The sequence below is a fragment of the Chenopodium album genome, chromosome 5, assembly GCF_948465745.1.
Source record: "Chenopodium album chromosome 5, dcCheAlbu1.1, whole genome shotgun sequence".
NCBI lineage: Eukaryota > Viridiplantae > Streptophyta > Magnoliopsida > Caryophyllales > Amaranthaceae > Chenopodium > Chenopodium album.
In genome coordinates this window covers 19271463-19286915 of record NC_137838.1, presented here as the reverse complement: position 1 = coordinate 19286915, position 15453 = coordinate 19271463, and the positions used below count along the sequence as shown (strand labels likewise).

The 15453-nt window shown below is 34.8% G+C and overlaps 1 protein-coding gene across 1 annotated transcript; it reads right to left on the bottom strand.

The window, feature by feature from the left end:
* Window positions 1–14104: 14104 nt before the first annotated feature.
* On the bottom strand, window positions 14105–15146 carry LOC145630560 (uncharacterized). The gene has a single exon (XM_081682801.1). It carries the CDS (start codon window positions 15055–15057, stop codon window positions 14314–14316), a length of 744 nt encoding a protein of 247 aa, XP_081538927.1. The 5' UTR covers window positions 15058–15146; the 3' UTR covers window positions 14105–14313.
* Between the last annotated feature and the right edge of the window lie 307 nt (window positions 15147–15453).

Genomic DNA, 15453 nt, shown 5'->3' with positions numbered 1-15453 from the left:
GGCTACCAGAGGATGGACGAGGATGATGACGAGGAGTAGCTTCTCCTAGCTACACTCCCAAGTCAATGAGGGCATTGCTTGATTTGGCTTGGGGGAAGATTTCTTGTACATATGGTAACTCTTTCTCTCTTTTCTCTATTTATTGCTTTTCTAGTATAGATTTTATTGCTTTCTAGTGTAGTTTTTATTGCTTTCCTTTATGAAAAAAAAATACAAAAAAATTGAAAAATATAAAAAAAATTCAAAAATACGTTCCAATGAATTGTAAATCATGCTTCCCTGTGTCCCGTACTTGGAAAATATTGTTTTGATTCTTGGTATATTATAATGAGCTTTGTGAATTTATTGGTCATGATTTGAAGTTTAATTGTTTGGATGCCTAAACATGCGTCAATTTTGCCAACTATTTGTGAATACAGTGCTTGACTAGTTGATTTGATTAGGAATTATGTAATAGTTCCTGGTATGTCAAGGAATTTGAGTATTGATTTGAAACTATTAGTAATGTTTGTATGGCTCAATATTATGCACATTGAGGAGGACGAAGGCATTTGTTCTCTTAGGTAGCCTTCAGACAATATTAGATACATTTGTTCCCTTCTTGCTACCCATGTTATTGCTTGTGCCTTTTTTATTGTCTATTTAGCCACATTCCAAGCCTATATGAGCCCCATTGGTTACTAGTCTCAAGCTTGGCTTGGGGGAGCTATAAGTTGGTGAGGTGAGTGAGTTGTGGTGTGCATTCTATTTGCATAATGTGGGAATAAAAGAAGAGTGATTGTTCTTTTGATATTATGATTGGAAAATATTCATGTTTTGTGTTTCAAAGTTGAAAATTTTCCAATATGAGATAAAAAGAAAAAAAAAAGAGCAAAGAAAAAATTGTTTCAAATGTTCTATTTGAGGGTTGCTCGAGGAAAAAAAAAATTCAGAAAAAAAAAAGTTCAAGTTTGAAAAAGGAAGGAAAAAAAATAAGTAGTTCAAAGTTTGTTTTAATTCACTCCATTTCCTATTATCATATTTTGTGAGTTAATATGTAAGTGTTGGGATTGTTGTTATGTATGGGATTTCTTGGTGAATTTTTGTGGAGTTAAGTTATGATTGGAGATGTTTTGGTCATCACTTGTTTTTGACCTTGGGTTTTATTAGGATATGACTCCCTTAAGCATGGCTTTTCTCTCACATTTTCCCAAATTTATCCTACCCTTTACCCTAGCCTTACATTACAAGCTTTAAAGACCTTCCGACTTTTGTGCATAAGAGTTGTATGAATGTGAAAGTGTTGTTTATCAATGCAAGTTATGATTTGACATATTTCGAGTCGACTAGTAGGTTGAGCGTACATTGTTTTAAATACACGAGAGTGTGAGTTGGGAGGGCATTGTTCTCATATAAAGGGGTTGGTTGGAGAGCGATCGAGTACAACTTTTACTCGCCACATAAATGAGAGTTGAGTGTGTGAGCACTAGTCTTGAATTCTATATGCTCATGTGGTTTGCTCTACTTGACAATTGTTGGGGAGGAAGGATGATTAGATTAATGAGATTGATTGACATTGAAGCATGTTCATTAAATTTGCCTTGAATCGTTTGTGCTTGATTTTGTTTACTTGGGACGAAGCATGTTTTATATGTTCATTGATGAGATCTTTGCTTAGGGACAAGCAAAGGTTTGGCTTGGGGAAGTTTGATGTGTCTAATTTATATAGTGTTTTACCCCCGTCCCTTGGTCATAATTAGTAGTGTTTTTGGCTCTTTAGAGCCACTTTTATTACTAATTGGTGTTTTCTAGTGTCTTTGTAGTTTTGCTTGAATTTTGTAGGAAATTGCACATTTGGAGCGTTTTCCGAGTTTTTCATGAGCATCTACGAGCATTAGGAGGACACGACCATCTTTGAAGCCCAGGACCGGTTAGAGCCGGTGATTAAGGGATCGGTATGTGATACCGGGGCATTTGGATCGAGTATTCAAGACCTGAAGAGGAAATCCGGATTGGGCCGAAGAATCGAGCCCAATCGAAGTCCAAGCCTCGAAGAAGAGACCGGGCCCGATCGGGCAAGCTTGCGCCCGATCGGGCAAGCGCGCATAAGATAGCACCATCAAGAAGGCGCGCCTGATCGGGTGAGCATTAGCTCGATCGGGCGCGACTGCCTAGGAAGGCTTTGAAGAAAAAGGCAGGCCCGATCGGGCGGCCCTTCGCCCGATCGGGCGCGTGTTTTTGGAGCTGACGTTTTAGTTTTCAATCAGGACTTGTTTTAGGGATGTTTAAGTACGTTTTTGTACGTAATTTTGATTACCTTTTCTTTTAGACTTTCTCTCTCTACTTAGGACATTTTCTCTCTCTTAAATTCTCTCAACTTTGTTCTTAATTCCATTCCTTAATCCAGATTTCTTTTGGTAACAATCTCTTCTCTTTTAATTTCAGTTATTTTCTTTAATTCTTTCATCATGTCTTGTTTTATTGTTTTGATTAGTTTAGATTTAATTATGCTTGAGTAGTTTTATTTCTAGAGTTTATTGGGATCTAATAAATAATATGAAGGGGTAATTTGTGTTTGTTGATTATCAATGCTTGATTAATTTCCTATTGATTGATTTAATGCTATGCAATTAGGTTTGGCCAGATTTAATTGTATGAGTTTAGCAATATTAATTCGAGATCCGAGAGATGAGAATTGATTTTTAGGCTTAGTTTCAATAGGCGGACTAATTTATAAATGGTTAAGTCGAGATTCGAGAGATGAGATTTAATACCGGTAAATTAACTCTGTGATTGTAATACGTAGCGAAAGCCCTTTATAATCTGATTAATTGATGCATTGATGATTGCTTATTATGATTTACCCTGGAATATTGTTTATTAGTGAACCTATGCCCTAGGTTTTTCCTTCATTGATTTATCTCCTATTTTATTCCCTTCCAACTCTTACCTTTTAGTAGTTTAATTACCTTTTTACAACAATTTGGTTACTTGATAATTTAGATTGCATTTAATTAATTAGGAATAAATTGACTTGTTTCCCTGTGGTTCGACCCTTCTTCCCTATCTACATAGTTAGTGGATTTAGGTTTTATTTTTTATTAGGTGAATACGACTTGAGCTTGTCAATATTCAAGAGAATTACTGGCGTGCTACCGCCACGTGTTCAAAATAATCTGAAATTAAGTTAAACTAATCAATAGTTATAATCACTAAAATTTCAAAACATCATTACTATAAAAGCCCTAAATCAATTGTTCATAAGAACCCTAAAATTATGATTTTCAATAATTAAAAACCCTAGGTTATAAAATTTACAAGATCTGAAAATTATGACATTTATAAAATCTGAAATTATAAAGTTTAATCATCAAAATACATTTTGATACTAATTAAATTAATTTCAAACAATAAAATCAAAACCCATAAATCAATAATTATAATTACACAAATTAATAAAACAAAGGAGAAAGAAAATAAGACTAACCTTTTTGTGTGGAAAATTTTTTGGGGATTCATGGCGTATTTATTGGAGAGAATTGTAGGGTAAATAGGAAGATTGGGCCTCATAAAAATAATGGGCCAATTAAGTAAACAAATGGGTTATGCTTGTTTGATTGGACATAAATTGTAGAATAAAGGTGCATAAAATAATTTGTTTAAATAATTTTCGACCCATATAAAAAAATTTGAAACTTTTGAAATTAAATTTCGGAAAATAAAAAATAAATATTATAAATAAAATAAAATTTCATTTATAAAATATTTTTATAAAACTACGGGGGATAACACTGCTGGCTCTTCAAAGAATGTCCACATGAATTCGTAATTATTTTTCGCATCATTATTGAACCAAGATGGCCTAATCGGTCATGCCAAACAACAAAATTATCAGTAAACTTCTGGTTTACTATAGCATGAGCTTCAATATATAGCATTGATTTTTGTGTAGTACCAACCACTGGAGAATGTAGGTAGTTTCTCCAAAACATGTTTTGAGCCTTGAGTTATATGTGTGATTTGAAGGAATTCGTTATTTTCTTCATTGATTGTCTCAATATGATAACCATTGTTGCGAATATCCTTAAAACTTAATAAATTTCTTTGAGACAATGGGGAGTATAAAGATCAATTATTTTAATTTCAGTTCCCCAAGGCAATTGTATAGTGGCTCTTCCGGAGCCCTCAATGATATTTTTACTACCCGATATGGTACTCACATTAATCCTTTTCATCATCAAATGAGAGAAATATTTTTTATTTTTAAGTATTGTATGAGTAGTTGCACTGTCAGCAAGACATAATTCTTCACCATTCATAGCAAATTGAACTTGAATAATATCCATGTTCTTCATGAAATAAAATACATGTCAAAATATTAAGCATAAAAATAAAGATGATAAAATAAATAAATCAATAAAAACACTCAAATAGTTCATAAATTTATAAAGCAAAAGTCCTTATTACAACGAAATAAATAAACTTAAGTAAATCACTCGAATAAGCAAACAAAAGTCTACTACTTAAAAATGACACAAAACAATATAATTTTAATTATTCCCTTCTGGGGCAGTGAAGAAATCAGCAACTTCTAAATGAGTTGTACTGCCAAAATCAAAATTATTCCCTTCCGGGGAAGTAAGGAAATCAGCAACATCAAATTTATTGGCATTGCCAAAATCAAAATCACCTTCACCATCTTCAAGAACAAGGTTTGCCTCGACTTTCTTTCCTTTCTTCAATGATTCTTGGTAAAGTTCAATAAGATGCTTTGGAGTTCTACAAACCCGAGATCAATGACCTTTTCCTCCACAACAGTAACATATATTGGTATCACTTTTCTCTTTACCATCCCTACGTTCCCACTTCTGGTGGGAATGTGAGTTTGTGAAATGACCTCCACGACCTCTACCATATCCACGTCCACGACCCCGGCAGCGCCATTGGCCACTACCGCGACCTCTACCTCGACCACTACTGCTGGAATGACCTCTGTTTTTAGTTTCTTTCCCGTTATGGGTTGTCACATTCGCTTCAGGGAATGGAGTGGAGCCAGTAGGACGCGATTCAATATTATTAGCATGGAAAGTGGAATATGTCTTTTCAAGCATTTCTGCATCAGTAATATTTTTTCCACATAATTTCAATTGAGAAGTTATTTTAAACATAGCTGAGTTATATTCACTAACATATTTAAAATCTTGCAATCTCAAATTCAACCATTCATAACGAGCTCTAGGGAGTATCACTGTTTTTTGGTGGTCATACTTTTTCTTTAGATTACTCCAAAGGATTTGTGGGTCTTTCACAGTTAAATATTTATTTTTGAGCTCTTCATGGAGGTGATGACGAAGGAAAATCATGGCTTTAGCCTTATCTTGAGGTGTTGCCTTATTAGCCTCTTTGATTGTTTCAAAGAGTCCTTTAGCATCTAGCCTCTTTAATTGTTTCAAAGAGTCCTTTAGCATCTAGGTGTATTTCAGCATCTAACACCCATGATAAATAATTCTTTCCGGTAATATCAAGGGCCACAAATTCGAGCTTGGCAAGGTTCCACATTTTTCACTTAAATTATATATCATGCTTTGTATTCGTTATATATGTTGATATTCCAATAAATAAGCATGCAAAAGTAGATAAATGTTAAATTATAATTGTTATGGGCTACAATCATACTAGCATGGGTTATTAAAGGCCCAAAACAAATTCCACAATCCAAACACCTCACCTTCAAACCCCCCAAACCCCCCTAGCATTCAAAATTCGGAGCAATTGCAAGACGACTTCAACAAACTTAATCTCCACCACACCCACTCAAACTCAACCATGGCCGCCAACCCTCTCCGGCGAGCCTCCTTCCCCGAACTCCCTTCACCGACCACCGTCAAACCCCCAACCACCACCACCGCCCTTACCCCGTCAGAATTCCACCACACCATCGCCAAACTCGCCGTCGCACAAATCCTCCGATCAACCGGCTTCAAACACTCCAAATCCTCCGCTCTCAACACCCTTTCTCGCATCACCACTCTCTTCCTCCAATCACTCGCCACTCACGCCGCCAACCACGCCGCCTTCTCCTGCAACCGTACTCAATGCAACATCTTCGACCTCATTCACGCCATTGAACACCTCTCTCTCTCCTTCGGCTTCCCTGGTGCTTCCGGTATCAACCAACCCCTTCTTGGGTCTAAAACCCTTAATCACCTCCGTTACTTTATCGACGCCATTGACGAAAACCCCCCTTTTCGTCGTAGAATCCCTCGCCGAGGAATTAGCTCTGATTCATCAGTTTTTTTTTCTGGGAATGTTGATTTTTCAAAGGGGAAATGTAGAGGTCCTGAGATTCCGAGATGGTTGCCGGAGTTTCCGGTGGTTGAAAGCGTTGATGATGGTGGGGTGAATAGTGGGAATAAGGAGGTTTTGTGGGAAGATAGAAGGTTTGAGTATCGTCCATTAATGGCGGCGAAGGTTGGGAAGAGTAAAAAGGAGTTTGTGTTGCAGGGTAGGAGAGAGAGAGTGAAATTCAGGTTGGGAGGAAAGAGGAGGAATGTGAAAGTGGGTGGTTTGGATGATTTGGAATTGCGAAATGGGGTTTGTAGAGGAGGTAAAAGGGTGTGTTTGATTAAAAGGGTTGGTAATAATTGTAGGATTTTCGATGATGACGACGATGATGATGAAAAGGGTTTCAATATTGGATTGTGAACTTAATTCTTTCTATTAATTTTGGGTGATTTGTGAAGATGGATGCTTGAATTCAATTAAGTACCCGGAGTGGATCGAAATCGATGCCAGTAACTATGTATGTTGCTAATTTTTTGGTATGATTTAAGTATGTTTAGTTGGGTTCTATTTGCGAAGCAATTGATTGAGTGTATATACATATATAACTGTATGTGATTATAATAGTATGAGATGATATTTTAATGGGGATTGGGTTTAATTGTTCCCCTTTAATCAAAGTATACCAATTTTGCTGCTTAATGAGAATTATTTTGCTACTGCTGTTCCTATTCTGCAATTCGTTTCCTTGTTTTCAATTTATTGTTGTTCTCAATTTATGAAATTTGCTTGATCCATTTGCGTAATGGTATATTATTTTCTCTTTATAATGCCTAGTTTAGATTTTAGAATAGTATAAAAATCATATGGAATGAATGTTTCAGCTGTTTAGTGTGGTGTTAATCATAAGTTGACAGCAGGAACTTAGAAAATCATTGTTCTTGTTGCATAGAATAGAGCTTAGTTATGTATGTTAGTTGAGAAGTTGGATACAATTACAAGCAAGTGTTCCTTTGAACAACATCTTTATTGTATATAGCTTGATCACCGCTATGTATGTTAGTTGGGAAATTGAGTAGAGCTTAGTTATGTATGTTAGTTGGGAAATTGGATACAATAAAAAGCAAGTGTTCCTTTGAACGACATCTTTATTGTATATAGCTTGATCACCGCTATGGTGATTCGATGCTGGCCTTGTTGCGTTGCTATCTTCTGTTTGTGTACAATTGTTGTGAATATGCTATGGATTATATAAAACATGTTGGCTTGGCATTGTGATTTTACTAAACAAGGATCATTACCATTTTATCAACAATCTGGAGATGGAAGTTGAGCATTTCGTTTATGATTCTGGTGGATGATATTGAGAAGTTCAAGGGGCAATACTATGTTTTTAATCATTCTGGGAAAGATTACTTCATCAATAGTGTTGAGGGCTGAATAGTGGTAAGACCTATCGCTTTGTTCGGATGATGCTGATAATAACTACAAGGTGTGAGCTAAACATGGTGAGGATCTGCGCTTGTTTGTTAGGGGTTTGTACCTATGGGAGAGAGTTTATAATTTGATAGATATTTACTGTGACCAAGATTTGCGCTTATTTGTTAATACTAATCATCTTCCTGGATATGTTTGAAGGAGCACCTTGGCACCTGGACATTGGTGTGTTGTATATGGATGATAACTATTGTCTGTGAATATCATCTAACCAACACTTGTCTGCATTCCCCTTTTTTGGCTATTGTCAGATCATTCCCCTTTTGTGGCTATTGTCAGATTTGTGCCCCTCAATGCGGTCAAATCTCTGTATCTAACACATTAATATTGTAATCTTAATTATTGGAATTAGGATGGCATGTAGGATGATTTGCTTAACTGCTAGTTAGTTTCATCATTTGATAGTGTAGGATGTTATCTCTTGATTACTTCATGCTGGATCTACAATAGATTGTGTCAAAAATATATATATATATATATAGCCTGAAAGGCTTTAAATTAAGTAATTAGGAACTATAATGTAGTGTATATCAACTTGGGATCAAAACAATATGTTCACATTGTGAGTGTGGCCATAAATCCTTTTTTAGCTTGTATATGTTCTTTTGGCTCACATGCTATCAGCATCTTGTTCTAATTCAAGCCTTCAATAGCTAAAATAGTTTTACAGCTTTTGAAGCAAAATGCAAAGTCTTTGAGTCCAGCCAGTCTGACTATCTGAGTGGCTTGAGTAGGGTTTTTGAGGGTGAAGAATTGGATCTATGTGGTTTATTTGGTCCAGAATACAGCTGATAAGAACAAAGCTCTCTAATTTTTCACAACATTGAGGATATTCCAGGTTATAGATTCAGAATGTAGCTAAAAGGTGTGGGATTCCTCTGTTTTATATATGGTTCAAATTGATACTCCTGAATCTTGGTTAGAAGAATATAGTGCCTGGAATGGTTTTACTCAGTTTTCTCCTAGTTCTTGAATTTTATATGCTCATCTGTTTGACTTTCGCAGAGGAGTTTGCTTTTTTTTTTTTTTTTTTTTTGGTTCCCCTTCACTTAATATTTGGGAATTGATTTGCTTTAGTTTATAGTAATAGCAGAATTATGATAAATTGATTCTGGATATATATTCTCCTTATCAAGCATATTTAAAAGGCATCGCTATTCTGGTGTCCGTCATGCTTTATCTTTTGAGAGCTTTTTAGGAAACTAGTATAGTGCTTTTTATCTTCTCATGCAGTTTCCTGAAAGCAATGCTTTAAAGAAAAATGTTTGAGGAACATGTTTTCTGTAACTCAATAGCACATATCCCTAGTTTGAAGTGGAGTCGCTGTCACTTATTAAGGTACATCCATGGTTCATCAGTGTTCACTCTTTTAGCTGCAGTTCTTTCTCTTGTAGAATCAGTAACAAGTAAGGTACCTAGTTCAGCTTCTGTGTTATGGGATAACTCCGAATAGCTCTTTATTAGAGTACTTCAATAGGGTGACCTGAACTCCAATTCTATTCAAGCTTTGCAAAAATTATGGGATAGATAAGCTCCATATATACAGTACGAATTAGTTTATTTATGAGATAGATAAGCTCCATATATACAGTACGGATCAGCAACTAATCTGTACTGTATATGTGTTTTATACCTATTTGCTTGATTTAAAGCAATGTGACTGTTTTATGTGTTTGCATCAGTATGATTTTTCCTCTTCCTAATGGAGAAACTTCTTCCTTTCCTCAATTCCAGTTGACGTCAGTTGTTGTTGGGAGTATTTGTTGTTGAAGAATGAGAAGAAACGGTGGCGGCTTAATGGAAAACTCTTTGTGGGTGAGATACTTTGAGAGTGAGGGGATGGGTAAGGGATCCTCACTTTCAAAGTGTTTTTAATGAGAATTGAACCCCTACTTCAATGTACAACCCTTACCACTGGAACAAGTCTAACTTGGTGAGTAGAAGATACATCATTTTGTTCTTTCATAAATCATAATACTCCCAAATGAGTAATAAGTTTAACCTTTCAGTTTTAACAAGAGCATATCAACCCATAAAAACTACAGTTGTATCTTAAATTTGACTCTTTAAGGCCCAAAAGATTTAAATTCCAAGAATAGTTAACAAGTACTCTCTATACACAAAATCCTCTAGGGTTGGCCCAATTGAGTAAAAATAGATCAAAAACACCTATTCCTATCAACAAGAGTTAAGAAACCGAAAACCACAATTAGGAAGGAAAATGTTGCATGAAATGGCTCCGAAGAGAACAAGTAAGCTCACAAAATGCTAAAGAATGAGGTGAAATATACTTTATAAAATAGACGCATCCATCGCTCAAGCATTATGTGTAAACTAGAACCAAACTCATCTTGTAACGTTGAGTTCACGAGTTCAATCCATACCAACTACATTTGCTTGGGAGTAGGGGGATTCCTGTACTTACCCCCTCTACTTTCAAGAGTTGGCCTGCAGAGCTAGACTGGCTTAACTTGTTAGGTGCCGGTTCGATAGAACCCTTCATCTTACCATAAAAAATAAAAATAAAAATAAAAATTATGTGTAGACTAGGGATGGACATTGCTGCAACACCTTAAGAAATTCATGGTTATGCTCATATATTAATTTTAATTGAGCATATAAAGATTTTTATTTTTTTAATAAAGAGATTAGATTATCAGGCTTTGAATTGAAGATTTTAAGGATATAGTAGTAAAGCCTATGGACTTGTTTGTCTTCTGGAGAATTAACTAAGGAAATGATTCCTCAATAATATTTTCTAAACAGTTTATAAATTTATTGGATAACTAGATTAGGCTCGTGCGATGCACGATTTTAACAATAATTTACGATTTTAACTATATTTTTTATTTTTTTTTAAGAAACTTATTTGTGTGTAATATGTATGTAGTAGAAATAATTTAAGAAAAATCTAATACATTGATTAATTAATTAATTAATAAAGAATAGATACCCCAAATCATATAATGTATAAAATATATTGAGTAAGAGAAAAAGATAATATTTATAAGAAATGAAATAGTCCGACCTTCCTTTAATTTATAAAATCTATTAGAAAAATACTTAGCATTTTCAAATTTTTATTTTTCCTCAAAAAAAAAAAAAAAATTATTTGAAAAAAATTAATGATGTCATTATTAATTTTGGCGAGAAAACTTTTTATAAGAAGTTGACATGTGGAAAGTAATGACATCAGCGATAATTACTTTAGTTATATTTATTTATAGATTCATTGTCAAAATTTTCGTTTGGAAAATTTGCCAAGAATAATACGACCTTTCAGTGGTCTTCTATAAATGGAACGACCTTTAATTTATTTCAAAATGGAACGACCTTTGACACAAATTTTCTAAGAATGGAACGTGACTTGTTGGTAACCTATTTAACTGGTTAACTGTGACACGTGTTACAATGTCGTTGGTCAGCTTGTTTTTAACAATTTTGTTTTTTTTTGTAAAAACCTTAAATTTAAAAATAAACACTTAAAATAAACTAAAAAAAACTTTTAAATAAAAATAACCCCAACCAAACCCGCTGGAAAACACCCCTTAACAGGTCCACAACCCACCTAACCACCGCCCCCACCGGGGACTACCCCCTTTCCCAGCCCCCATCCCAGAATCCGACCCTTACTCGCTTCACGTCCCCGTTTCCGGCCCCTGCTCCCCTTCCCTCCCCTCCACGTCCCTGTTTCCAGCCCCTCCCCTCCCCTTCTCGTACCCGTTTTCGACCCCATCGTGAGTTTGGTTTCGAATTTGGGTTTGGGTGTGGGTTTTAGGTACATGGGGGTGCGGGAATAATGGGTGGAGGAAGGGGGGGGGTCGTTCGTTCAAGGGGGAAGGGAGGGGGTGGCGGTCACGAGATGGGAATGTGGGCTGGGGTGGTTAGGTTGGTTTGTCGGCGGCGCGAGGAAAGGGTATGGGCCGGCGGACTCGGACACTCGGTTAAACTTAGCTAATTACAATGTGACACGTGTCCAAGGCAACCTACAAAACAAGTTACCGGTTTTTTGTTCCATTCTTGGAAAATTTGTGTCAAAGGTCGTTCCATTTTGAAATAAATTATAGGTCGTTTCATTTTTAGAAGACCACTAAAAGGTCGTACTATTCTTGGCAAATTTTCCTTTTCGTTTTTGTCATCTCTGTTTTGAGAGGTACATCTTACAATGCCAAACTGCTATTGTGTGGTTCAGATTACTAGATTAGGTCATATTTTGGTGCACAATGCACAGTTGCGTTTGCTTATCTTGTTGATTGATCCAACCAATATACAGTAGTACTTAATTTCTCTCCACTACTGTCAATTGAAGATTAAAGAAACTAGAGATTATTCTTGAGAAAAATTAAGTCAGTTAAATATATACGTAGTATTATAGAACTAGAGATTATGTAGTGTTTAGCTTTTTAATGGTATTACACGCAACTTTTTTTATGTTCCAATTGTTGAAGTTTGTTATAATAATGATGAAAAGATGAAATGCTATAGCATAATGCATCTTGCTTTGAAGTGAATAAAAAAATCAATATAATACTACGTTTTTTAGTTGACACGTTTTGAGTTTATCACTTAAACACAGAAGTACATAATCCTTTGACCATGTTCTGTGATTTATACTCAATGAAAATATAGTCATGTAGGGTCTTGTTAGATTCATCACAAAGTATATTTTCAAAATATTAACTTTTTATAATTTTTGGAAAATGGTAATTGAAGATATTAATAGTTGAATCTGTGCATTAACAAACTTGATTAAAGAAAAAAGAAACGGAAAAAGTATAAAAGAGCACATATGGAAAAACAAATGATAAAATGTATTCCATACATCTTCATATACATTCAGTGTATTTCTTTTATCACAGTACAGTTCCATTAATTATAAATTGTATTCCGTTTCATATTATTTGCAACGATTAGACGTTTTCTACTAACACATTATGTCAAATCGTTGCAAATAATATGAAACGTTGGGGTAATTTGTTCTTTCACTCTATCTTCTTTACCATGCATGTTCTTTTATGACTGAAGATGAATTTTTTTCTTTCATTTTGAAATATGTGCCTTTTACATACTTTACTTATACATACAAATTCATACGTTCTTCCATCTTGATTTCTAGGTTCTTTGTGGCTTTGCCTCTCACTATTGCTTCTCAAGCTGTTATGAATTTTAGGATTTGGAATTCTTTCTTTTTTTAAAAATAGTTATTAGAGATTTTTGCAATAGAATGAGATTGATAGGAGTTAGTGATAATTAATTCATAGGTTTTGGTAAATATATCGTGATTAGGGTTTTTATTTGCGCGGGAGAAAGATATAGAGAATGAAGAGGAGATTGATGACAGTGGTTTGATGAATGTGTGCTAGAATTTTGAGATATGAATATAATTTCGTGATCTTTTACATAAATAGTTTTTCTTTTGCTGCACAATAAACCTTATGCACTTAGATCCGTAGTTTAAGCTATGTTCGAAATAGGAAATTGATATTAAAATTAAGTTAGAATTTAGAAAACTGCTGGATAGTTTATATACGTACACTTCATGGTGCAACATGTCTAAGCAAAGAGCAAACTAATTAAGCGTCTAATGATACAATAGAAACCAACACATTGATCAATTTGACACTTTTGGTTCATTTTCATCTAGTAGCAACTTTTATATGTGCAAGAACCGATTAGGGATTCAAGTCTGTTCTCTTTAGATTATTTTCAGTTTAGTTCAGTCCAGTTCTTAATTTCCTTCTCTCATAAAATATTCAGTTCAGTTCAGCTTCGATAAGTTCAGTTCAGCTCAGCGTAGTTCAGTCAATCAGAACAGACCCGTCTATTCTCATATAATCTCATAGAGTAAAATGCATCAAGCAATTTGTAATCTCACAGAAAACCAAAATTATTCTAATTCTAAGGAAACATAATCACTAACATCACATAAATCAGAAATAGTTTAATTGTTTGTATTCAAGTTCTTATACTGCATTATTCACACTATTAATTAATTGATGAATAGAATGTAGGTTGTTGACAAATGCATAATTAATGAGGTTACTAATAACAATGTATAAACATGGTTAGTGATAAGAGTGATAACCATTATAACGTTTTAAACAGGTTATTCTTAATAGATTAACGAAATTACTGATAAAGTAAAGTGGTAACACTATCATTTAAGCAAAAACTTAAACAAGCTTAGATAATTATAGTTTTTTCTATTTTTGTAACACCAAATAATTGATGTTTTTTTTAACATAAGTGTTTTTGTGATAGTAGGAATCCATCTCCATTCTTTTTCTAGCTTAAGTGTTTTAGTGACACTATATAAACGAGGCAACCATTCAATCACAACTCACTATACACAAAATAACTTGATAATTAACCAAGTGGACAATCATATTAAGTATGAATTAATGATAAAATGACCAACTTGATTCATTAAATAAATTAAAATACATGCAATCAAACCATTAGGTTATGTATAATAATTATCATATGATAATTAAAAATAACTCTTAAACTAAAAATACAACCCTTTGGGCTTTTATATATGTTCCATTATAATGGTCAAAAATCTGGTGGAGGCCAAGCAGATTGTTGACTATGATGAGACAAATAATTAGGCCACCCTCCATAAATATTATTCTTACTATTATCAAATCCTCCATTATTTACCTGTTCATGTTGCTGATCAACTCTCTGATTCATCTGTAACCCCTTGTTTAGCCCGGTACCTGCAGAGTCGCCTACACAGTAACCCTCATGCTGCTGCAGATGCTGATGATGGTGATTACAGATTACGCCGAGGCTACTAGAAGCTGTATTCATCATCACATTCATGGGTGGGATAGTGGAGGTAAGTGGTTTCTCTCTAGGCAAGATATCAACCAAAAAATCGAACAAGTCTGTCGTTGACAGTGCAGCTGATATGTCTGCTTTCTGCAGTGTCTTTCTCTTACCCTCTTCAGTACAGCTCCATGCTCTGAGGGTCAAGTCCTGTATGAACATTTCGCAGGCTCGGGACAACAGCACCGGAGCATCAGCCGAAATCATACGTACATTATCATCAGACTTCATAATCTTCTTTATTCTTGCTAAAGGCAAGCTGTGGTTTCTGAAATCAACAGCTTGACTGCTCTCCTGACACTGACTCTCCCAGAAGCCCTTCTGCTGCTGCTGCAGGAGGTTGCCGGAACCGGATGGTGCTGAATGAACATGGGGTTGTTGTGGTTGCTGGTCATTAAACCGAGGAGTGTTATCGACGAATGAGAGTTGCTGATCAGGATAGTTAAAAGACCAATGGGAATCCATGTTTAATTTAGAAGAGTGTATACTATTTTTGAAGGAAAGTTTGATGTAAGAATTTGAAAATTCGGTGTGTTTTGAGAAATAAGATTGGACAGTGGATTATTTATGGAGTTAAAAAGAGCAAAAAAAGTGACAGAATGATGGGGTATGATGGAAGAATACACTAAGCTTTTGATGCCAAAGAAAAGAAAAGAACAATGGAGTCATGATCATACTAGGGTGAAAATACCTATTGTTGCAGTTTTTAAAAGGGATTAAATGGTTATCATTTGATTTTGCAATCAATAATTTTGCCAACTTTATTGAGTTAATTATACCTTTTAAAATTTGATTGAAATTAATAAATTTGTTGCATTGTCTACAATACATATTTTGTTTGTAGAACCTTTTTGAAATTTT

What these genes read in the sequence shown, in the direction of transcription:
- LOC145630560 (XM_081682801.1), bottom strand. Translation starts at nt 15,057, where the DNA reads ATGGATTCCCATTGGTCTTTTAACTATCCTGATCAGCAACTCTCATTC.